The sequence below is a fragment of the Crotalus tigris genome, unplaced genomic scaffold, assembly GCF_016545835.1.
Source record: "Crotalus tigris isolate CLP2741 ecotype Arizona unplaced genomic scaffold, ASM1654583v1 scf7180000017568.12009008, whole genome shotgun sequence".
Lineage (NCBI taxonomy): Eukaryota > Metazoa > Chordata > Lepidosauria > Squamata > Viperidae > Crotalus > Crotalus tigris.
The window spans coordinates 2,292,593-2,316,184 of record NW_024096478.1 but is presented as its reverse complement, the minus strand read 5'-3'; the positions used below and the strand labels follow the sequence as shown (position 1 = coordinate 2,316,184).

Genomic DNA, 23,592 nt, shown 5'->3' with positions numbered 1-23,592 from the left:
ATCTTGGGTCAGTCACTTCATCTAAGGCGCCTTGGTAAGGAAGCAATGGCAAACCACTTCTGGGAATAAAAAACTTTGCCAAGAACAGTGCAGGGACTTGTCCAGGTAGTCTCTGAGAATTGGATGTGACTAGATGAAAAAAGAAGTATCCATTCTTAAAATTATCTGAAAAAATCCAGACTAGCATTATAAGGGATTTAAAAAAAATTCTAATTCTTGACTGCATTCCAGAGATTGTACAAAACTTTGCACTGCAGATATAGAAGCTTTATTTAAATCCAGGTTTAGGCATGGCTTCTATCAGAAGATTCCTAGTGCATAAAATAAGTTGTCACATACTATTTTACACTTTTAGCTGACTGACTAAATATCTTGCTATATTTAACTTTCATGAGCAATTTCACTTTGCAACCCATCTTGCAATTAGTTGTACATTTAGTCCTCCATTGGTTCATCCCTTTTCTTTCAAGTCTGTATTATTTCAAATGATTTTTTTTTAATGTACCTTACATAGAGAACCATTTTACTTCTGTTATTTGTTTTAGGTTGCACTTATTTCTATACATTACTGGCTGAAAAGGAGAAGAAAACAACAGTCAAAATACTAGAACACTTGGGAAAAATATGCTTATCCCTTTCTTCAGAGGGAAACTATAATTGATGTTAATGGGAAGCTTCGCCTCTCCCAAGATTTGCTGTTAACAAATGGCACTTGTGTTCTTTAAAAAAGAATTCCCCCTTGTAATTTCTAAAACATGAATTCTGATTAGTTCAGACAAAGAAGCAGTGTTAAATATTTAACATGTTACTGTGGGGAGCACCAGAACTATTCCTAATAAGCAGGACTGCACAATGATTTGGATTTGAAAGAGAAAAGATAATTCAGAGCAGTGATGTACATGAAGCACCTGTTGGCACCTCCTTGAATCTTACTGCTGCAACATAAGCTTCTTTACAAAGGTGGAGACACCTTGTAAAGGTATGTGTGCTCACTTGCTTTCCAAATTATCCTTTCCTCTTCAAATACAAATTGCTGTACAGTACAGCACATAAATAAGCAAATGTGGGTTGGGTTTTCTTTTTTTTGATGACATAAGGTTCACTTTATTTTCTATTCTGGCTTTGCTAGAATACCAGATCTAAAGACTTGATGTGAACTAAAAGATTCCTTATACATTTCATCTCCTGAAGTTGCAAAAGTAGGTAATTTAGAGTTGAGATATATACATTACATGGCTTTTTAAAAAATAGCTGAATTATTCACTTTAATACTATCGTGCAACTAAGATCAGTTTGGATGTGCCAGTATATGTTTCATTCAGATAAATCCAACTGATCTTTAAATATATAATCACAATAAGCCATTTTTGGCTTTAAAAAAAATAACAGAGAAACTGCTTTGAATGATAATGAACACAGGGAATATATGTAAAAGGAAGGATTTTACTTGAAAATTCCTTGGATTTACCTCTAGCTATATTTTACTTTTGAATTGTTTAAGTATATCAGCTTCCCTTACTACTAAGGATATAAAAACAATCCTCTGTGAATTTCTGTGGGAATCCATGAAAAAATCTTTTAAATGGACCCCATTTAAAAGAGCACGTTGGAAGCACTTACGTGGAATCTGTTAACATATCCCTTTCTCTAGTCAAAAACTGAACATCTTTATGATTCTTTATTTAATAAAGTTGCCTATGTAAGAGGGGTAATTTGGGAGGTGAGTTAGGGTGGGGACAATAAAGCCTACCTTTGAAAAAATTACAAAGAAAAAACTATACTGTATTGAAAATTTGTGTAAAAAAGAATCACAAGTAAATTATTGAGATATTGTGCTACAGATTGAATAGACTAGGGCAGTAGAAAACCAAGGTTTGAGACTTTGTCTTTTCTCTGTAGCTGGGAACCCATAAGGACATAGCCAGCAATATAAGAAAGTTACTTCAGGAAGGGGGTTTGATATTTTCTGCTTATTTTTTTCAATTAGGTTATTACACACACACACACACACACACACACACACACACACACACACACCCAACCAGAAAATAAGTCCTAGCACGATTTTTCAGGACACTTCTAACATAAGCTCTATCCCAAAAATAAGCCCCAGTTAAAATTGTCAGCCAGATGGATGCATTTAGTACAGTATTTCCCTGAAAATAAAGACCTAACCGAAAAATAAGTCCCAATGCATCTTTTGGAGCAAAACTTAATATAAGAACTGGTCTTATTTTTGAGGAAACACGGTATATGTATATATATAATTTCATATGTATATGTATAATTTCATATTGCCCCTTAAACCTACAGTCTCATTCAAAGTATACAAGCCACTACTTACATTTAAAGTATGAGTTATATGCAATTTAATTTCTCTATGAACCATTAGCTCTAAATGCTAATAAAGGCTCTTGCTGCATCTGATTGGCCTCTTCTTTCTCCAGTGGAACTCTAGGCATCTCATGTGTCACTTCATTTCCCCAAATTTATTGGTAAACCAGGAGACCCTATGGGATCCACAAATGCAGAGTGTTTGCATAGGCATGATCTCTCTGATCTAGAGTACTTGTATTCTCATCCCAAGCCATGACAGAAACATCGACTGAACTGTGCATTGGAGGTTTTTTTTGGGGGGGGGCTGATCAAATGGGATCATGGGATTTACCTCACTACAGTGCATGTGTGGTAGTGATGATGGGGTGCAGAGAACTCCAGACTAATCTATCCATGGGAAGGGACTGGTATTAACATCCCCCAACTCTAAGATCCTGATACCACTGTCCTGAGAGAAAAACGTGATCTCTGTTGTGAACTGGACCCTTTATAAATTGGATCAGGTCCATGTTATCTTGGTGGCCATGAACTCCCAAGCAGCCTGATTCTAAAAGCAGATTTTGCTTTTGAAGACACAGATTTATTACTGTTACATGTACTCTGAGTCTCAGAAAAAAGTATGTATGTATCGATCATGCTGTATTCTGACCATTTAAATAGGATTATGAAGCATATAGTATTAATCAATAATGGTATAATGGAATTGTTTAGATGTAACAGCAAGAAAATTTCAAAATTATCAGTATTGTTATCAGGTTGCTTGGCTGTGATTCTAAAGGTTGATAGAAGCACAAAGGCATTAACATGGGATTTCTCAGTATACATATTCAAGAACAATGCACATTTTTTTCTCTCCAAAGGAATATGTTCATTCATGGATTCCCATTTATACACCTCATTTGGATGTTCCTAACTTCTCATTCAGAGATAATGTTATTTGCTGTCAAGCAGATTCCTTTCTATAATTGTATTATTCCATATATTACTCATATTTAGTATTTGAAAATTTCCTTGTTGAATGTATTTATCAGAAATCATTGGAGATTTTTAAGAAGAAACTAGACAATCACTTGTCTGAAATGGTACAGATTCTCCTGCTTGAGCAGGGGGCTGGACTAGAAGACCTCCAAGATCCTATCCTATCCTATCCTATCCTATCCTATCCTATCCTATCCTATCCTATCCTATCCTATGTGGTGCGGTAATTTAACACTCTGAATGTCATTTATGACAAAAATAATTAATGTACAAGCTGTGTGAATATGACTAAAAATTCTTTGCATTTTCTGTATTTACTATTTGTCTACCTTATTTAAAAGCCATAGCTATTTTTTAAATTTTTCTTTTATCTTATAAACTTAACAATTTGTTGCAAGGTAAAGTAAAAAAAGACATTGCTTTAATAACAAATAAATAATGTTATTTATTTGGATGATTTATTACTTCCCTTTTATTACCTTATCATTTCATGATCCCATCTATTTCAAATAGTTGCAGAATTAAAAAATAAATTATGTTAATCAAAAATGTACATCAAGACAGGGAAGCGCACATGTCCCTTTATTATTTGTATATATAAAATAGGAATAAATTGTTTCAACCTATCTTTGTATACAGTAATTACATCAGCAATTTAAAATAAAGGGAAATGCTTGATTGGAATGTTAAGTACCTAGTAAAGTGCTATTCCTGTCTTTCAGTTCCAGCTGTTCCAGCAACATAAACAAAAGGCAGAGGACTGAAGTGCTATATACAAAAATGTAGTTTCCCCATGGAATCTTATTTGCCAAAAATATCAGAATAATATAAGGAGGCAAGGACCCCTCTGTAGGGGCTTCTACAGGGTTGTGATGACAGCTGCAGTTATTCAAAGCGACCATCCCTTTTGTACATGTGCTATATGACATGTATGTAAAAAGAATGGGATTCCAATCACATAATTTTAGCTTCTCTCAGTGGCCACCTGTGCCTCTATCCCTTTTCTCTTGGGCAGTATCAGTGGCCTCCAGGATTGGCTGGAGCATCAATGGGATCTACAGCCTATCACTTGTAGTACCCTGATACCAGTTTGCAAAATGGACCATTACCCTATTTAGTTTTCCAATTCTTCAATTAAGACTGCAGCCATTTTTAAAAATCTAAACATGCCTAAATTGAGTGCCTCTATATCACATATGGAAGATGTGATGACTCAAATATTAAAGATGTGAGCTTATCAGACAGCCTGGGGTTCAAGACTCAGGCATTGTGTGATGGGGTGAGCTCTCATTCCTGCCAACCTAGCAATGTGAAAGCATGCAAATGTGAATAAATAGGTACCATTTTAGTGTGCCTCAGCATATAGTCATGCTGGCCACATGACCACAGAAATGTCTTTGGAGATGAGCACACACATACCCCCTTTAGTTGGTCACAATTGGACAGGGCAAACCTTTACCTTTTCGTATCACGTATAGTGTCAGCCCAAGTGCTATAATTACACTGAAAATACGTAATCTCTATTAACCAAGGTGTTAGAAATGAACAGTGAAAGCAGAACTAGGATAACACTGCTTCAATGGAGACGAAGCTAAATTCTCAAACACTTCAAATAGCCTGTAATTGAGTACAAGTTTGAATATGGTATGCAACTTTTGAGGGTAATAACCTGGTATCTCTCTTTGGGGATATATCTTTCCGGTTCTCTCAGTTCCTTAATTTTCTCCTTCCACACATGTAGTAGACATTCATCATTCTAAGGCCACTGAACATGATGAATCTTCAGCAGGTTGGTTTCCTGGTGAGGGAGGAATTGCCTCCTTAAATCTTTATTTTCTCTGTAATTTCCCTGAAGATCTTATGACTCCCCCGAGCCTACTAATATCTTCCCCTTGTGTGCAGTTGGGCTACAAAAGCAACAATATTTATCTCTGAACATTGTTAATGGAAGCTTTTGATGGCTGTCTTGTCTCTAAAAATCAGCTCTGCTTACATGCTTCCAATAAGATCAATGATGTTGATGAGTACAAGTGATACAAGATTTTCTTGAGTTGATTTGTTCCTTGAGCAACGACATGCCACGAGATGAAAACATGACTCCCTAGTTGACTCTTTTTAAATGTGTGTAACTGACTGAATTCTCCAGTTTTTTTTAACTAAACTAATTTTCACTCCTATTAATATTTCCTATTACAGTGGTTTTTTAAAAGTTTTGTGCAACAAGACTTTTGCTTACAAATTGCCTAGGGATAGCTTTTGCTAAATAAAAAAGGCCACTACAAAAGTATTATAAATAAAATAGGAGTGATTAGTAATGGCTGTGGTGCTTTGAAGCCAATACATATTTATCCATGCAGTAAGATATGGATTGCTAGAACTGACAAATTTCCATTCACAGAAAGGTTTGGGGCACTGGAATTTTTTTTCTTCTCTACTAGGATTCATTAATTCCACAGCTGAATTCAGTGCCTGATAATATAGAAGCTATTCTTACCGGTAGTTAGCAAGGCACACAGCAGATACGGTATATTGGCTTTTTAATACTAGCTTTTTAAACCTCGTTTAGGACTTCCAAATGTGGGATGGAAAACCACTAGGTGGCAGCAAACATATAGGAAAAATAACCCTTTGTGCCACCCAGTGGTTGTTCAAATTTTTGCAGTGTAATCTTGCAGTGTTATGCCCATTTCTCTAAAACGTTGTTTACATACTCATTGCTCTAATTTTCCCAGAATAAACTGTTGAACGGGTTGATGTCTAAAAGTTTCACCCCACTTCACCTATAACAATCAATTGTAGTTATAAGTCAATATCCAAAGTGGCTCCGCTACAAGATGTGCAAAGATGTGGAAAGGGACCTTCTTGGCCGTTGTCCTGAGGTTATGGATCCTTGTGGTAATTGTTAGTATCTCTTGTTGTAAGCAACTGTTCTTTTCTGTACCAACCCCCTTTGATGTCAACTTTCTCTACTTCTGTGACAGTAAAACTTTGCACCCTCAATCACATTTACTTCAGAATTAAGGTGACCAACTTTTTTACAATGAAAAGGAGGACACAAATAAATTGAAGAAAAAAATATCGTAAATAAAAGAAACATTTTATTCATTGCATCAATAATACAGAATACACTATATGATAAATGCATAATAAAAACATTTGTAACAATAACATTTTATATTGTAATTATGCTTACATGCCACCCCACCAGCACTGTTCCCCCGCCGTGTAGAGTGGGCCCCATGGCTCCCAAAGCACCAGCTGTGCCGGCTCCGCCCCGGGGGGGGCAGCCCGTCGACACACCCCGCCTGCAGCTGCCCCGCCAGCACCACCGCCTACCCTGCGCAGCCCTGTGTAGAGCAGGCCACGCGGCTCCCACAGCACGGGTGGGGCAGTCAGCCAATGCCGCCCCTCACACCCCCGCCCACAGAGCTCCACCGCCCCTGCCTCTTGCCCCACAGCCATTATTGCCCTAGCAGGGCCGAAGATCAAGAGAAAGTTACCGTGGCGTCGCCGCTCCAGTCTCCTCCAGGTATCTTCGGGACTAACTAGGAGATGGTGTAGTTGGGTAGCAGGGATGGGTGCAAAGTTCCTGCCAATTCGCCTTCATTGCAGACAACTTACATGTGCAAAGTTTGCTGGCCAGGTGTTTTGGCATGCTCAGCAGCAATTCCTATTGGCTTTCCAAAGCCAATAAGGGAAGTAGCACAGCTCATGCAAAAGTTGAAAAAAAAAACCATCAAAAAAGGGTGCCAGAATGCTGTTCTGAGCATTCTATGGGGGGAAAAAAAGCCCTGCAGATTAGTCTTCAAATATCGAAAAGGAGGACATGTAGGAGGACACTTTTTAAGGGAGGACAGAATTCACAAAAGAAGGACTGTCCTCCCTAAAGGAGGGCAGTTGGTCACCTTATCAGAATAGCAGTGTTAAATATTTCAGTGTTATATTTATGTGATGTTACTTCTGATCTATTAAGATTTGTAGGAAGGGCAGGGCCTGTACCAAAATGAGTTAGAATGGTATTAATGGGATTTGGGGTGCATCTGGGTTGGATCAGTTTATGCACAATTCCCATCAGAAAACAGAAATTGCACTTTCTTCTTGTGGTTTGCTTCCAACATTCAGTAGCACAATTACCAGAAGGTTGCATGCTGTGCCACTTGTTTTATAATCTATAACTAAGCATTTTTATTTCATATATATTTCATTTCAAATAAGGACTTCCCAGCTGGTACAGGCAAACTGAACTTCAATGCTGTTTGGAAGCAAATAACCACTCAGGTAGTGGCCGCATTGGGGGCAACAGGAAAATGGTTTAACATCAATTCTTGGGCTAATTTGATACCAGGATTTAAAAAAACAAAACAAAAACCAGACATTCAGATCTATGCTAGGCTCTACTGTTGCCTAAGATCATTTTTTTTTAAATAGTGTGTGGTAATTTTCAACCACAAAATACTTATTCGCAGCTAAGTAAATCTTTCCAGAAGATTTAGTTGATCATCTGAAATTACTTCATCCGGATTCCATGCAGAAAATATTATTCGGAGCCTGTGCCGCCCACATAGCATCTGCCGGCATCTCCGTGAAATCCCTGCTCTGGGAACCGAGCAGCAGGACCCGCGCGAGTCCATGAAATACTTCTGTAGAGTTGCCGGCAGGCGTAGCTCGAGCGCCTGTGCGCGCCGAATCACCTTCGAATGTGGGTCGTTCGACCACTCCGAATGCCTGACCGCTCTGGAAAGGAATGTGCTGCTGCCCGCAGTGGTTTCCCCACGACGATGGTGCTATTAGGGCTATCTGCAACGACCCGTTTCCTTTTACAGCACTTAAACTTGAGGGACTAACCCGGAGGGAATCGCCTCTTTTAGTTGAAAACCCAGAAGTAGCCGCGCAAACTTTGACCCGTATTCGGAGAGAGGGGAGGAGGACGAGAAGATGTGGCGAGAGGCACGTGGGAAAAGTCGCTGCCTTAATTGGATTCTGAGCGGGCTCTTACCTGTAAAGCTTTACATCGATCCTTTTTTTCTCTAAAGGCAGCATTTCTACGTTAACAAAAGACACGGGAGCCGAGAGTGCGGTTTAGCACCGAGTGCTGGATAATAATCCGCGCCGCCCTCGCTTCCTTTTTTGAGGCCGCGGCTGGCGAAGTCCAAGCACCCTTCGGGGCGCCGAGAGAACGCGCCGTTTTTGTAAAGGGCGTTCCGGTACTCCCTTGTCGAGCGAGCTCTGATCTACTCCCCTTTTTCCCCTCCGCGGTTTGGCCCTGGGTTTACATTATGACCTAGGACGGGGTTGTTCTGCAAGCAATGCCATAAAAGCCCGTCATAAAAGTTTTATACGTAGTTCAGCAGGGGAGGGCTGGAGCTGGGCGCAGGAAAGGGGCCCTTAGCGAGGCGGCTGGCCTGCCAACGCCGCCCGAGTTCGCAGGAAGGGGCCTGTGGTGGCTCCGCGCCCAGCATGGGGGTGACCGTGGAGGCCCACAGAGTTTATAAATATCCTTTCGAGCAGGTGGTGGCCAGCTATCTCCGCAAGGTAAAGCGGGGAGCGCGACGGTGCGCTCCTCCTCCCCGAGCCCTGGTTCTCTGCAGCTTGGCGCGAGCGCGGCCAAGTCCCCGGTTCCCCGTCTCCGTTACGCGCCCTGCTCATAAAAGGCCCGACGCTTGCAGCGGCACGTCCGCTGCCGAATCGCTGGGGGGCGGGGGAGATGCTGCTTTTGCGTTGCACTCGAAAGAAATGCCGCTCAGAGCCGTCGCCCGCCCGAAAGTATATTATATACAGTTCAGCTGTTGGGGCTGGGAAAAATGGCGGCGGCGCAGTCAAACGTCCTTGTTTTTAAGTCGGTTTGCTCCAAAGCCCTTGTGTGCGCAGCCCTTTGACTGCGACGAAACGAGGCTGTAAACGTCCTCGTCGAGTGTATCCGCCGCCTTTTTCTGTTTTTACCTCTTTGGATCGCGGCTCTCTGCTTCCCTGTCAGCTATCGCATAAAATGCGGTTAGCCTTGTTGCTTCTTTGCCTTTGAGGGTTTGGGGGGGGGGGGAATCGACGGAAAGAAAGTGCTCGCGAACTTTTGTGTGAGTTTGCGTGCTTTTTTCTTCCTCAGCGATTCCTGGTGGAGGGATGCTCTTTGTTTTATGCGTGTTTTGCATTACCAAGTGGCTCTGTGCTTCGTTCTTTATACATTTTTCTGCCTTGGATAATTCCCAAAGATGGTTTAGTTTTATCGCATTCGAACTGTTTAAATCAAAACTGGTGCATAAACGCTGTGTTGCTCATGCATGTCAGACTCTATTGGCTACAACCATATTAAAATGATGTACATAGTTTCCATTGTTACTGCATTCTCATCCAGCCATAGACCCCAACATAGGTGAACTAATTTAGAGAAGACTATCTCTCAAAAATGAGAGGAATGATTAATTTTAAAAGTCAAAATCAAAAATTTGAAATTAGACAGAAACCAGACGAGATCTATTTTAATTCGGGTAAGATTAGAATTTTACCAGTTTTCTATATTTTGCAGGGATTTACTTTTCTGAATTCTATTTGAGAGGCCCACAAAACATTGATTAACAATAGTTAAATTTACAAAACACAAAAACCTAAATTGGCCCCAATGTTCCAGGTTTGGTTGCAGTGATGGAAAATTAGAGAACTGTTAAAATCCATTTGTGGCCTTGGTTATTACGTAAGCTGTAAGCAATAACTCTAGAAAATGTTAAGTTCATGAAAGAGGACAAATGTTAATCCTGCATGTTGTATTTATTTTGGAATTTGTCCTGATTTGTCCATGTGCAGTGGCCAGATATGGCTTACAAAAAGTTGCTGTGTAATGTTTTGAGTCTTTTAAAACATTGGAACATTGTGGGAGAAACATAGACAGTAGCACAGATATGGTAATTTAAAAACTGTTAAACCAAATTGCGGAAGATTCAGATAGAGAAATTCTTCCCTACATGGAACCAAGTATTTTTTCTTTCTCTTTTTCTGGAGAATTATATCCCTAATTGTTAAGTCCCAAAGGTGCTTTTTCAGGAGGCAACTGGATGTTCTTGTTTTTCTTTCTTTGAAGACATTTCGCTTCTCATCCAAGAAGCTTCTTCAGCTCTGACTGGATAGTGGGGAATGGAAGGATTTATATTCCTTGCAGACAGCTGGTCAAGCTAACACAGTAGGCACTGATGACTGGAGCAGAAATTAAAACGTACAACAGTATTGAAACTATGTAGTGCATCCCTTATTGAATATCATTTTAAGTACTTTTCATAATGCTTGAGTTGAGTTTATCATTAGACTTTTAGTTAAAATTGGCTTCTGGAATTATATGTGTTCACTGTCCTTTTAGCTAGTCATGATGTGCGCTGTGCTTCTGCCTTTTTCCTTAAATTTATAAACTGCAGAGAGATGGGAGTACATAAATAATTAAATCCTTGGATTTTTCATATTGATGAAAAAACTGTAAGGACAGGATAACCAATGTAGTCATAGTCATCTGAACATAATTCTGTTTGAGAAGACTTTTGAAAACATTGTGTCTGGAAACTCCAATATATTCAACATAACCAGATATTGTACATAGACATATAAATAAGTTCTAACAATTATTTGAACTGAAAAGCATCTTTAGAAAAGTGCACTTCCCTTTTGCATTTATTGTGCTTCGGATTACAGTTTTAAAAGGGACATTTTTAAAGAGTGACATTCATTTCTTCCTAATGTATGAATTTCTGATATTGGACATTCTTGTTTTCCTTTGTCTTTATATGAATAGGGATGCACAAGTTGTTTAATTATATAGATTGCATAATATGCTGACTTTATTGCCCTCTAGCTGTGAATTTTTAGAAATGAAACTGAAGTAAAAGAAATAATTACTACTTGCCTGACTGATATCTACTCATCATACTAAGATCAAATGACCTAGTTCAAAACTATTTCTATTCTATTCAAGTTGAATAAAAGAATAGGTAATTTTTAAGCAACAAGGCACCTTCAATTTTATGGAGCTTTGTAATTTAATTCAACTTCACAGGTAGCCCTATACATGTGAACTCTCTTTAGTTTCTATTGTTCGATTTTTATTGTAAGAAAATAGATATCTACAGGTGTTTCTAACAGTGTAATCTCACTGCACACTTTATTTTGAATTACATTCATTTTAAAATACAATCTTCTTACTGTCTCATACTCTAACACACACAATAGAATCATATCCAGTGATTTAATGTAATTTTGCCATGTGTGTCTTATTAATTCCTCTATCTTCCTTTTAGGCATTATTCAATTCGTTGTTGTTAGTTTTGGTCATATTTTTCATTTTTTGAAAAGTCCATCATCTGCTCTCCAATATCTCATTTTAGTCTCCTAGCTCAAGGGTCCCCAACCCCTGGTCTGTGGACCAGTACCGGGCCGTGGCATGCCAGCAATCGGTCCGCACAAACAAGGAAAACCTCATCCACAGGATGCAGGCAGCACACAAAACCACGTCCCCTTCAGTCCATGGGAAAACCTCTCCACATAACCAGTCCCTGGTGCCCAAAAGATTGGTGACCTCTGTCATAACTAAATCTTTTTCTCTCTCCCCCTTTCCCTGGTTTTCATTGTATATATTTAAGTATATGAAACATATATATCTATATACTACTAAAACAGAATGTCATAAAGCATTTCCCGTGGTCAACTGCTGATGTTTGATTATATAATACAGTTCAACATGGGTTGTGTTCTAGGCAGATACATTTCTGAGTATCTCCCTGAATTTTTAAGAACTCTCTCAGTGCTTTAGATGCTCTCCCATTGAGGAATCTGGTAAGCAAATATCTCTGAAACGATGACTTTAACTGGGCAAAACTCAAATGGCTAACTTACAGAATCTGTCCAAAATCTGGGTCTTTTTCAATGCTGTCATAACTTTGAACAGTCATTAAAAATGGTTGTGAGTCGAGGAGTACCCCCCTCTCTCTGTATCTAATCTAATCTAATCTAATCTAATCTAATCTAATCTAATCTAATCTCTAATCTATCTCATGAAAGCATATTCCACCTGCACAAAGCATTGAACTGGGGCAGTGTGCCTTGATTGTTACTTGCTTTTGATAAAAGTCACTTTTGTTGCCTAAAATGAAGCACTGTGGATGATGGTTGTTTAAAAGGGATACGGTGGCACTCAACAGTTTACTCTGAAGGAGTGTTTTCCTTCAGGTAAAATATCCTTCTGCATTTCTGAATAGTCTTGAGATAAGCCAGGAAATCATGTAATTCTCTTCTTGCTTTATTTGTTTGTGATATTTGTGTGTCCCAGATCTGCCAAATATTCCCACTATATATGCATAAAAATAATCTGATCTGATTCTTATTTATTGAATTCATTTACACAGTTGACCACAAGATGGCATTAAATTGTTTTGAAGGCCCTGATCTAGTTAAAGAAGTTTGTGTATTTAGAAAATATTAACCTTGTGCACTGTTAAAGGTTTCCATTAAGGCTGCTGATCTATATTTTCATCTCTTCAAAACAAACATCTCTTCAACAGTGAAATATTCCATCATGCTACATGCCCCTTTCGTTTTCTTTTCCATTTTAATCTCCTGTTTTATATTTATATATAATTTTTATTCAGTTAATGACACTGTCAAACCATTAATTGTATGTAACGCTATACAAATGGAGATGTAAGTTCCTTCTTGCTTTCATTTTGTTTTTCCTGTATAAATGTGGTATTGCATTTTACAGAAATCTACAACTAACCCAGTCTTGAAATGTTTACATCTAATTCAAAATAGTTGAGATGACATGTTTAGATGAGTGACAGACAGGATGAGACCATCCCCTTAAAAGTAATCAAGTGACTTAGATGCTCTTTTAAAGCAAGTAGTTTTCTGAGGATATCACATGAGTCTTTCAGAAGTGAAAGGACTCCTTTTGTTTCAATAACAGCTTTTGATTCCATAATGTGCTGCCATTCCCAACTCCATCATCTCAGAGAGACATCCAACTGCCTGGAGCACCTGGGAGGCAATGGGACCTGCAAGGCATGAGCCAAAAAAAAACCCAATTATTTCCCCCTTTTCACTGTTATTTAAAGAGCACTACATCAGTGTGTAGGTTTTCCAGAAACTCTTGAAGATAATAACTGTAAATCATGGTAGTTTTAATAGGGTAAGTTGCAGTTTAAATTAAAAAAAGAAATCCAAATATGAATCACCATGTGTATAGTATATGCATGAAAATCCCTGCCCACAACTTTGGTTTTCCAAGCTCAGTTTATATTCTTTGGCTTTCTGATATGAGAAAATTAGAATGAGTGTGAGGTGTGTTTTTATGGACTGGCAATGAGAATCTCTTAATTCTAGTCTGTTTTGCTTCCCTTTCTTTCAGTTTGGGACTGGGTTTAAGCATGTTCTGAGAAAAAGCCATACTTATATTAATTATTTTAAATTCTTAATAAACTTAATAAATGCCACATAAATTCCTGTCAATATTTTTTTTTTACAAATTTCTAGGATGTTTTGCAGAGGTTGCATCTCACTTTCTATTCCATTGAACATTTTGAATAAAATCCATCTTGTGATTCTGTTTACTGTATGAAGATTTTTTTTCACTGAGGAGTCAAGTTGGGAATATGACAGAACCCTCTACACTTAATCTATAGAGAATTTCTCCATTTGACCAGTCAGTATACATTCTTGTTCAGTTTTCCTGTTCAGCTTACCTCAGCATAAAGACATAGATCTTATAACAGAGGAACATTAATGTGCAATGCAAAGCAAAAATCTACCTGATTTTGGAAGAAATTTCTTTTGCACATTTCTTGTGAAATTTGACTTGTATGTAATTTTGTTCATTTTCTTACCTATTATTTTAGGTAATAAGCTGTAATAGAAAGCAGTTGGGTTTTCATGACATTGATCTGGTTTATGTCAAAGTTACAATAAACTATAACTGCTAATTAAAATATCTCAATTCATCTCTCTGGAATGGCATACAAAATTTAAGTTACTTATGTTTTAATATGTGTTGGTAATGGAATCTGGTGTTTAGTGGGAGATTTATGCAAATGACTTTTTTGTTTCGCATGAATGGATCTTATAGATTGTAAGTTTCATTGATTATGTAATTACACTGTAACCTGCTATTTGAAAGAAATAAGCAGAATAGAAATGCCTGATTTAATTGCCATAAAGGAATGCTTAACACCCTCTTCTTCCGTTGAAACTTCCCTGCAATACCGATAGAAATGTATGTTATAGTTACTATTTTATTCTGAAAATTTACTTTTCATAGCATTTGTGATTACTAATATATACACATATATCTGAATTTTACGATTATGGTATATTCCATTTATTGCTACAACCTTACGTGTAGTTTTACCATTCACAGTTCCATTTTGATTGGTTCCTTGTTTCCCCCCCTATATATTTACTTGAATATGTTCTACCATCTACTGGTATGTTTGTACATTTGTGCACTAGTTTACTGAAGTAAAATATCATTTTATTTATTTTTTTTAAAATGCATTGATTACAATAGTTGCATTATACTAATTTCTGAGCTCAGAAAGTTTTTAACTTAAAAAAGAATAGTTAAGATGAGAAGGAATAGTAACTAGACATGTATGAATCATTAAGATCTGACTTGAATCTGGGATTCAAAAGTAGCATAATTAAATCTAAATTCAGGTTTCAAAGGCAACATAATTTTAACTGATTGGAGATTAGATTTAGAAAAGAAATGGACAATATGCTATTGTAGGGAAAAGTATCATTGTGTGCAACTACTCTATTTAAAATATTTTTTGGGAGAATGATGAAAATAGCAAGGATGTTATACTCTTTGAAGGACAATTATCTTGAAAAATTGGGTAGCTGCAAGGATTTGATCATAACCTATTTTTGGAATATTCCCATGAAGAATATTCCCACCGCAGAGATAGCAGAATGAGGAAACAAGCTTCCAAAATGTCAGGCAAAGAATCTATTTTAAAATGGTGCTGAAATATTCCCTCCCTCCCCCCTCTCTTTTTCTCTTTCCAAGGCTCTGAGCAACTAACAACCAGGAACATAGGAAAAGAGCCCTCAATAAAAATAAATAAACTTACCAAAAATAATCTCAACAGTATCATGAGGAAATTAAAAAAAGGAAACAAAAAAAACACAATGTGTCTGTTTCTGCATCCCAACATTCAAAGATTGCCTTCCCCAAATGTGAAAGCAGATCTTCATTTCTCTCAAGCAACCCAGAGGGGGAAAAGGTAGACTGCATCCCCATAGGGCTTTTCCCAAGGTGAAGGCAGCAATAAAAAAATGTCCATTTCCAAGATCCTGTCAGATATTTACCAGGGGCGAATTGACCCTGTTTGATCAGCTTGGATGGGCAGATGATTGGGGGAGAAGACAGCCCTTAATTTGGACCAGAAAACCAGCACCTTGCATTGCACTTCAAAGCCAAATGGCGGACAATTTTGCTCTTGATGCAGTAGGCCCGGTCACTTGAGGGTATCCAGAAACGTGTTGCTGTCCAGGCCACCAGTTTTTGTGACAGCTTCTGAATGCTTTCCAAAAGCAGCTCCATTTAGAATGCATTAATGGTTATCCAAATGGGAGGTGACTAAGACATAAAGGATTGAGCAGGAATCTCTGCAAATGATACAAAGGATGTAATTGCAGAAGTCCTCTTGGTCACAGGAGTTACCTGTTCCTCCAGCAATTGCTCAGGAGGCCCATGAAATTGTAAATCACATCTGAGTGGGGAACTACAGCCTTCTTCAGAGCCAAAGGAAGTGCTTTGCTAAAATTATTTGGCTTATAGACCCAAGGCCATTTTGTCTTGAGGGATCATGTCTGAGACTGGGTCAGCACTTTTATTGTGTATTTTTTTTAAAAAAAAATCTAGGAAGTGTTTGTTATCATTTTGTAAACTATTATGCTATAAAGATTTAGACAGGTCAGTATATAATAGTAGTAATGCTATTTCAGGCATGGTTATACTACCTACAGCTACAGCATTAGTAGTTTTAACATTGTCATAGCATTTATGACACCCTTTTCATCATTTTTTTCTTGGACATTAATTTTACAACAATTATTTTACTTCTGCTCTTTGTAACACTATATAACTATCATCCTCATACGGATTTTTAAAAGGGTCTTTCAAGCATTCTCACTGAAATTTCATCACAAATCATTTCATTACTTTTGTTTTTATTTCCAACCACTCTGCAGGACTCTAGCCCTCTTTGCTCATTTCCAAAACCATTTTTATTTCATCAAAATAATGAACTGTTTGCATTTTCTCTCTCTTTTAATTTTAGCTCTTTTTGACAACATGCTTTGCAACTATTGTTGCTTTCTGTGCACCGTGCAGTACACAATCCTTTCTCATTATTTTGCAGAAATCTTATATGTGGTTTTTTCCCTCACCCATCACAATTTCACTTCATCAGTCCAGCAGCCATGCTTTTTCGCACTTCGTTTAGACTGAATACCTGAATGGCACCCTGTAATGTATTTTTTTTTATTTTGTTCCAGTTTTTCACATCATCTTTCTTAGATCTACTTTCTGTTCATTCTAATATATCTTCTAACACTTTTTCATTCAGAACTCATACTATCCCTGTTGGCAGTTTCATTCTACTTTCATTCTTTTTTCTTTTACTTCCTCCTTTCCCACTCTTAACACTATAGAATAATGATCTGTTCCACAATCAGGATCTTGCTTCACTTTATAACTTTCACTAATTCTTTTCAATGAACAATTTTCTCATGAACAAATCTAATTTTTTAAGATTTATATTCAATTTTTTACCATGTGTATATATGACTATACTTAAATTTAAACCATGTATTCAAAATGGATTTTCCCCCCTGAAACTTACCTGTCGTTATTCTATTTTATTCTTAGTTCTCTGAATGGCACAATCACTTTTACTATATTCTCATCTTATTTCCATCCATCCATTCATCTCCAAAAATATTTCCCCGCTGGATTGCTTTCATTCAGAATGTTGTATGATTTTCTCCCATATTTGGCTTTTCATTAGCACTATTCACTGTAATGAGCTGTCAGCAACCTATGGATTCATACTTTCATATGAAGCCAAAACAACACTGACATCAATTAATACTTTTGACATATATTTTAACACTTTCCCTCATAATTAAATAATCACTTTCTTGCACATTTTCATTAGCTCTGCTCTGTAGTTTCAAGCTGTCCACAATCAAATCTTTAACATCCTTTCCCAAGTGCTAATTTGTTTGCAGGAAAACACATTTCTAACTCTAAATTATCACTTCAGTGAAGTTGGGGGTATGAAACCAGTTTGAACTCATGAGCAAGATGTGGAGAATGTGTTATTGCATATATTATACAACAACAGTTTTTGAAAGATTTGTTCTCTGCTAGTCAGTTTGCAGTCCCACCCTCATCTAGCCCAGCAGTTAGACCAAAGGAAGGAATAAATCGCACAAGATACAGAAATATGGGGAAAAGATATTAAACCACACATATTACCCCATGATATAAAGAGATGGTCCCTCAGAAGGACTGAGCTACTTGGCAATAAATTCACAGATTTTCTGGAGGAATATTTAAACTAAACGAGTACAGTGAGTTAATTGATACAGAACATCTCTGTCCCTGGCAATCTAAAAATTATAGGGTTATCAGTGCATGTAACATAGATGTGTGTGTGGACAAGACTATCACCTTTCAAGCAAAATCAAGCTTTTAATAGCGAGTGCCACACAAAGTGCACTAACCAAACAAGTGGTAAGAAAATAGGGGAACTCAGGCATCACACAGGTTGTGTAGAAAGTAAACAGGGTCAGTCATAAAGGACTCAAATGTCTATACACCAATGTACGGTATGAACAGTAAACAAGGTGAACTAGAAATTCAGGTTAATGAGGGCTGATGTGATATTGTTGTCATTACAGAAACGGTGGGATGGAACACACAGCTAGAGGGATTTAAATTATTTAAAAGAAACAGACCAAACAAAAGAGGTGGAGTTGCTCTCTATATAAGAAATAACTACATCTCTACAGAAATAGAGCATAACAATGATGAAAACTGTCTTGAATACATTTGTGTCAACATAAAAGGGAAAAATGACATTGCCATTGGTGTATACTATAAGCCACCCAACCAAACAGGAAATAGATGAACTTTTTGCTAGTCAGCTAACTAAGGTATGTAGGAAGCATATCACAATAGTAATGTGGAACTTTACCCTGACATCAACTGGGAGACAAACTCTGCACCAAGTGGAAAACCAAACAGATTCCTGACAAACCTAGCAGACAACTTTGTCTCCCAAAAAGTAAAGAAGGGAACTAGGGGATTAGCCATATTGGATCTAATTCTCACTAACAGAGATGAAATGATAGAAGGTATTGAAGTCACAGGAACCTTGGGGAGAAGTGATCGTGCAATATTGGAAGTCAACATTATGGAAGCACAAGCAATAGAACACAGTCAAACTAGAGTCTTGGACTTTAAGAGAGCTAATTTCAATAAACTTAGGGCTTGGGAAGGATTCCGTGGATGAGAATCCTCAAGGGGAAAACAACTCAAGAAGCTTGGGAAATTTTGAAAAGTGAGATAATAAAAGCCCAGTCTAGCATAATACCAACAAAGAAAAAAAATAACGGCTCTCAAAAGAAACCAGCATGGCTGTATAAAGAACTCTCTGATAAATTGAAAGATAAAAAGGACAAATATAAAAAGTGGAAAGAAGGGCATATAACTAAGGCAGAATACCAGCAAATAGCCTGAGCTTGCAAAGATGAAGTGAGGAAAGCTAAGGCTCAAAATGAACTAAGGCTTGCGACCAAAGTCAAAAATAATAAAAAAGGTTTTTTCAACATGTAGAAAACGAAAAAAAGAAATGATTGGTCCATTAGTGGGAGAAAATTGCAAGAAGGTGACAAGCAACAGGGAGAAAGTAGAACTATTTAACTTGTTTTTTTCATCTGTCTTTACACAAAGGAAAAAAAACAGTCCAACCTATCAAAAACAGTACCATAAATTAGGCAAGATAGGCAAGAAAATGGTAAATGAGCACCTGTCCAGCCTAGATGAGTTCAAATCACCAGGACCAGATGGATTACACCCCAAGGTTCTCAAGGAACTGGAAGATGTGATCTCAGAACCACTGAAATATATCTTTCAAAGATCCTGGAGCACTGGGGAACTACCAGAGGACTGGAAAAGAGCTGATGTAGTCCCTATCTTCAAAAAAGGAAAAAAAAAATGGATCCAGGAAATTACAGACCTATCAGCCTGACCTCAATACCTGGGAAGATTCTGGAAAAAATAACCAACGAATCAACGAACACTTAGAGGCAAACAAAGTCATCATTAAAAGCCAACATGGGTTTGTCAAAAACAGATCATGCCAGACAAATCTTATTGCATTCTTTGACCAAGTGACAAAATTAGTGGACCAGAGGAATGCTGTGGATATAATTTACTTGGACTTCAGTAAGGCATTTGATAAAGTAGATTACAACCTATTACTTGATAAGATAGAAAAATGTGGGTTAGACAGCATCACCACCAGATGGATTTGTAGCTGGCTGACTGGTTGTACTCAGCGTGTGGTCCTCAATGGAACTGCATCTATATGGAGGGAAGTGTGTAGTGGGGTGCCCCAGGGCTCTGTTCTAGGCCCGGCGCTCTTCAACATCTTCATCAATGATTTGGACAGAATAGATGGGAAACTCATCAGATTTGCAGACGATACCAAACTGTCAGGAATAGCCAACACTCCAGAAGGCAGGCTTAAGATACAGGAGGATCTGGACAGACTTGAACACTGAGTGCTATCTAATAAAATGAAATTCAATGGTGAAAAAGTAAGGTTCTACATTTAGGCAAGAAAAACCAAATGTACAGGTATAGTATAGGTCAGTGGTGACGAACCTATGGCATGCGTGCTAGAGGTGGCACTCAGAGCCCTCTCTGTGGGCACGCGCACCATGCCCTGGAGATGACAATTGTCTCTCTTCAACCAGCCACCCGCTAACATGCTGAGGTCCCATGTGGCTGGATGCATCCCATCACCCATGCGCTCGCTGGCCTATGTGTGCAGGGGCCGATGGTATCAGGCAGCAGCCGCCCGGTCCCTGCCTTATCTTGCCCTGTGACCATGGCAACCCGCCCTGCCTCGCCTTGCCTTGCCTCACCCTGCAGGACGAGCTTCCTGCCTACCTGCCAGAGACCTCCTGGATCTCCCCCAACCCTGTCCGGTCCCCACAGGCGTCCCTTCCCATGAGCAACATTGAACTGATCACGCCCACTTTGGCCACACCCATCCAATCTGTCATGACCACCACAGCCATGCCCACCTGGCACCCGGCAATAAATAAGTGGGTTTTGGGTTGCAGTTTGGGCACTCGGTCTCTAAAAGTTTCGCCATCACTGGTATAGGTGGTACCTTGCTCAATAGTAGTAACTGTGAGAGGGATCTCAGAGTGCTAGTGGACAATCACTTAAATATGAGCCAGCAGTGTGCTGCAGCTGCCAAAAAAGCCAACACAGTGCTAGGCTGTATTAACAGAGGGATAGAATCAAGATCACGTGAAGTATTAATACCACTTTACAATGCCTTGGTAAGGCCACACTTGGAATACTGCATCCAATTTTGGTCATCACGATATAAAAAAGATGCTGAAACTCTAGAAAGAGTACAGAAAAGAGCAACAAAGATGATCAGGGGACTGGAGGCTAAAGCATATAAGGAACGGCTGCTGGAATTGGGTATGTCTAGCTTAATGAAGAGAAGGATGATGGGGGACATGATAACAACATTCCAATATCTCAGGGGCTGCCACAAAGAAGAGGGAGTCAAGCTATTTTCCAAAGCACCTGAAACCAGGACAAGAAGCAATGGATGGAAACTAAACAAGAAGAGAGGCAACCTAGAACTAAGAAACTTCCTGACAGAACAATTAACCAGTGGAACAACTTACCTACAGAAGCGGTGAATGCTCCAACACTGGAAGTTTTTAAGAAAAGACTGGACAGCCATTTGTCTGAGCAGAAGGTTGGACTAGATGACTTCCAAGGTCCCTTCCAACATTATTATTATTATTATTAATACCCATTTTCTGTTTTTCTTTCATAGTCTCATATTTTCTTTTTCCACCATTCCTAATGGTATAGTCTATATGGCACAGTGGCTTAGAAGTTAAGATGCTCGCTCTAGGCACTGGCAGTTTTTTCTCTATCAGGGTACAAAGAGAAAATATCTGTTGCAAACTCCGTGTAGGCATTAGGAAGGGCATCCCGCTAGTAAACGTTCAGCTCCATTCAGCTGCCCCAACTCCACCCTGATACAAGGGATTACAGGGTCAAAAAAAACCCAACACCTTAAGAGTATAGTCTATAGGCTTTCAGTTTCTTTGGACTTGTTGTCCACTTTCCTATTTTCTTCCTTTCTGTTTTCTATTTTGATTTTCTACTTTCCTCTTTTACATTTCCAGTGCTGTGGCTCTGATTGTTCCCCTCCAGAGGTTTTTTGTTGCTCCAAGTTAGAATGGTTGGTTTTAAAAAATGGTCCTGATCTCATGGTAGCCCACAAAAGGGAGAATCGATCCACCGAAGTGCACTAAGGAAATTCCAGTTCATGAAATAATGTGGTTGACTGAAATTAAAACAGAGGCTGACCTCCTTTGAAATTAAAATTCAGTCTATTAAATAGTAAAATGGTGCATACTTCAAAGTTTCCCATGAAAGTTTTGGCATATACTTAACACAATTGTTTTACTGACATCATAAAGAAAAAGAGATTTTAAAATGTCCCGTGTGAAATTTAGTATGTGACTTAGGTATCTGATATAATAATGATAATTTGAAGTGTTAGCATTGCTAGGGTAGAATTCTGAGGATGGAACCCAGACCAGCATTTTCAGAAAATAGATCAGAATAATAATAAAAAAAGATCAAAATATTCCAGTTTTAAAGCATTCACCTAAATACACAAGGATTTAAAAATGAGCAAAAGAAGGGCCTTGGGGATCCATCCTCCTGTTTTCTCTAACCTCCATATATTTAGACGGAGGGCTAAAGAATTACCCTTTTGTTTGCTAGAACTCAAGTACAGCTGCCTGTTTGATTTGAAAACCCAAGTGTAGCATGCTTTGGAAAGATTTGTACAGCCGAACATGGTAGATAGGCAAAGTAGGGGCAATGATAGTGTGCACTCTCCACCCTTTATCTATTTTTAAGCTCTTTTGGATGTGGTATTGTTGAAGAAATTTCTGCTGCATCCATACCAACCTTTCTCATATCATCTTAATATAGCGCATTACCTCACCCTACCCAAATTTTCTTGGGAAGGCTTTTGTATTCACTATAAGTAAGTAAGTTGTATTGACCTATGTGGTTCTTCTGAGTACAGGTGGTCCTCAAATTACAACAGTTGATTTAGTGATTGTTCAAAGGGAACAACAGCACTGAAAATAGTGACTTAAGATTATTTTTCACACTTAACGATCACTTCAGCATCCCCATGGTCACGTGATCAAAATTCAGACACTTGACAACTGACTCACATTTATGATGGTTGCAGTATCCCAGGGTCATGTGATCCCCTTTGCAACCTTCCTACAAGCAAAGTCAATAGGGAAGCCAGATTCACTTAACAACGGTATCACTAATTTAAAAACTGCAGTGATTCACTTAATAGCTGTGGCATGAAAGATTGTAAAATGAGGCAAAATTCATTTAACACATGTCTCATTTAGCAACAGAAATTTTGGGATCAACTGTCGTCATAGGTTGAGACCTACCTGTACTGTACATGAATATTGGATTGCACTGCCATGCAGCTAATTACTAAAATTCACTAATAAAAGTATTGTAGCATGGCGTGTAATACTTTGAGTTTAAATTGTGTTGTTCGAAATGATTTATTTTGGCAACTTCGGAAGCCTTGAGCTCAGAAATGCTCTCTAAATGAACCCAAATAGCAATATCTTACTCAAAATGGGATTTTTTGAATTTGAAACAGTTAAAATTCAGAACAGATTGACTGATTGATTGATTGATCTGAGCCATCAAGTCCTTTTCCACTCCTAGTGACCACATAGATCAATGGTTCTCAACCTTTCTAATGCCGCGACCCCATAATACAGTTCCCCATGTTGTGGTGACCCCGAACCACTTATACATCACCGGGTGCCAGGGACATGGCCAAAGAAAAGGGGAAAAAATGGCGGACAGCCTTGTTTGGCGACCCCCATAAAATGGTCGTTCGACCCCAAATGGGG

The 23,592-nt window shown here is 38.4% G+C and overlaps 1 protein-coding gene across 4 annotated transcripts in view; it reads left to right on the top strand.

Moving 5' to 3' along the window:
- Window positions 1-8,638: 8,638 nt before the first annotated feature.
- The window catches only part of PRELID2 (PRELI domain containing 2), a 43,921-nt gene continuing 28,967 nt past the window's right edge, over window positions 8,639-23,592 (top strand). For 2 of the 4 annotated variants that reach the window (XM_039351547.1, XM_039351539.1), the window contains exon 1: window positions 8,639-8,847. In XM_039351547.1, the coding sequence (XP_039207481.1) occupies window positions 8,773-8,847 (75 nt within the window). In that variant the 5' untranslated portion in view covers window positions 8,639-8,772. Of the gene's footprint in view, window positions 8,848-10,384; window positions 10,517-23,592 lie in introns of those variants that run through there. The other 2 variants (XM_039351556.1, XM_039351567.1) reach the window with 2 other exon arrangements.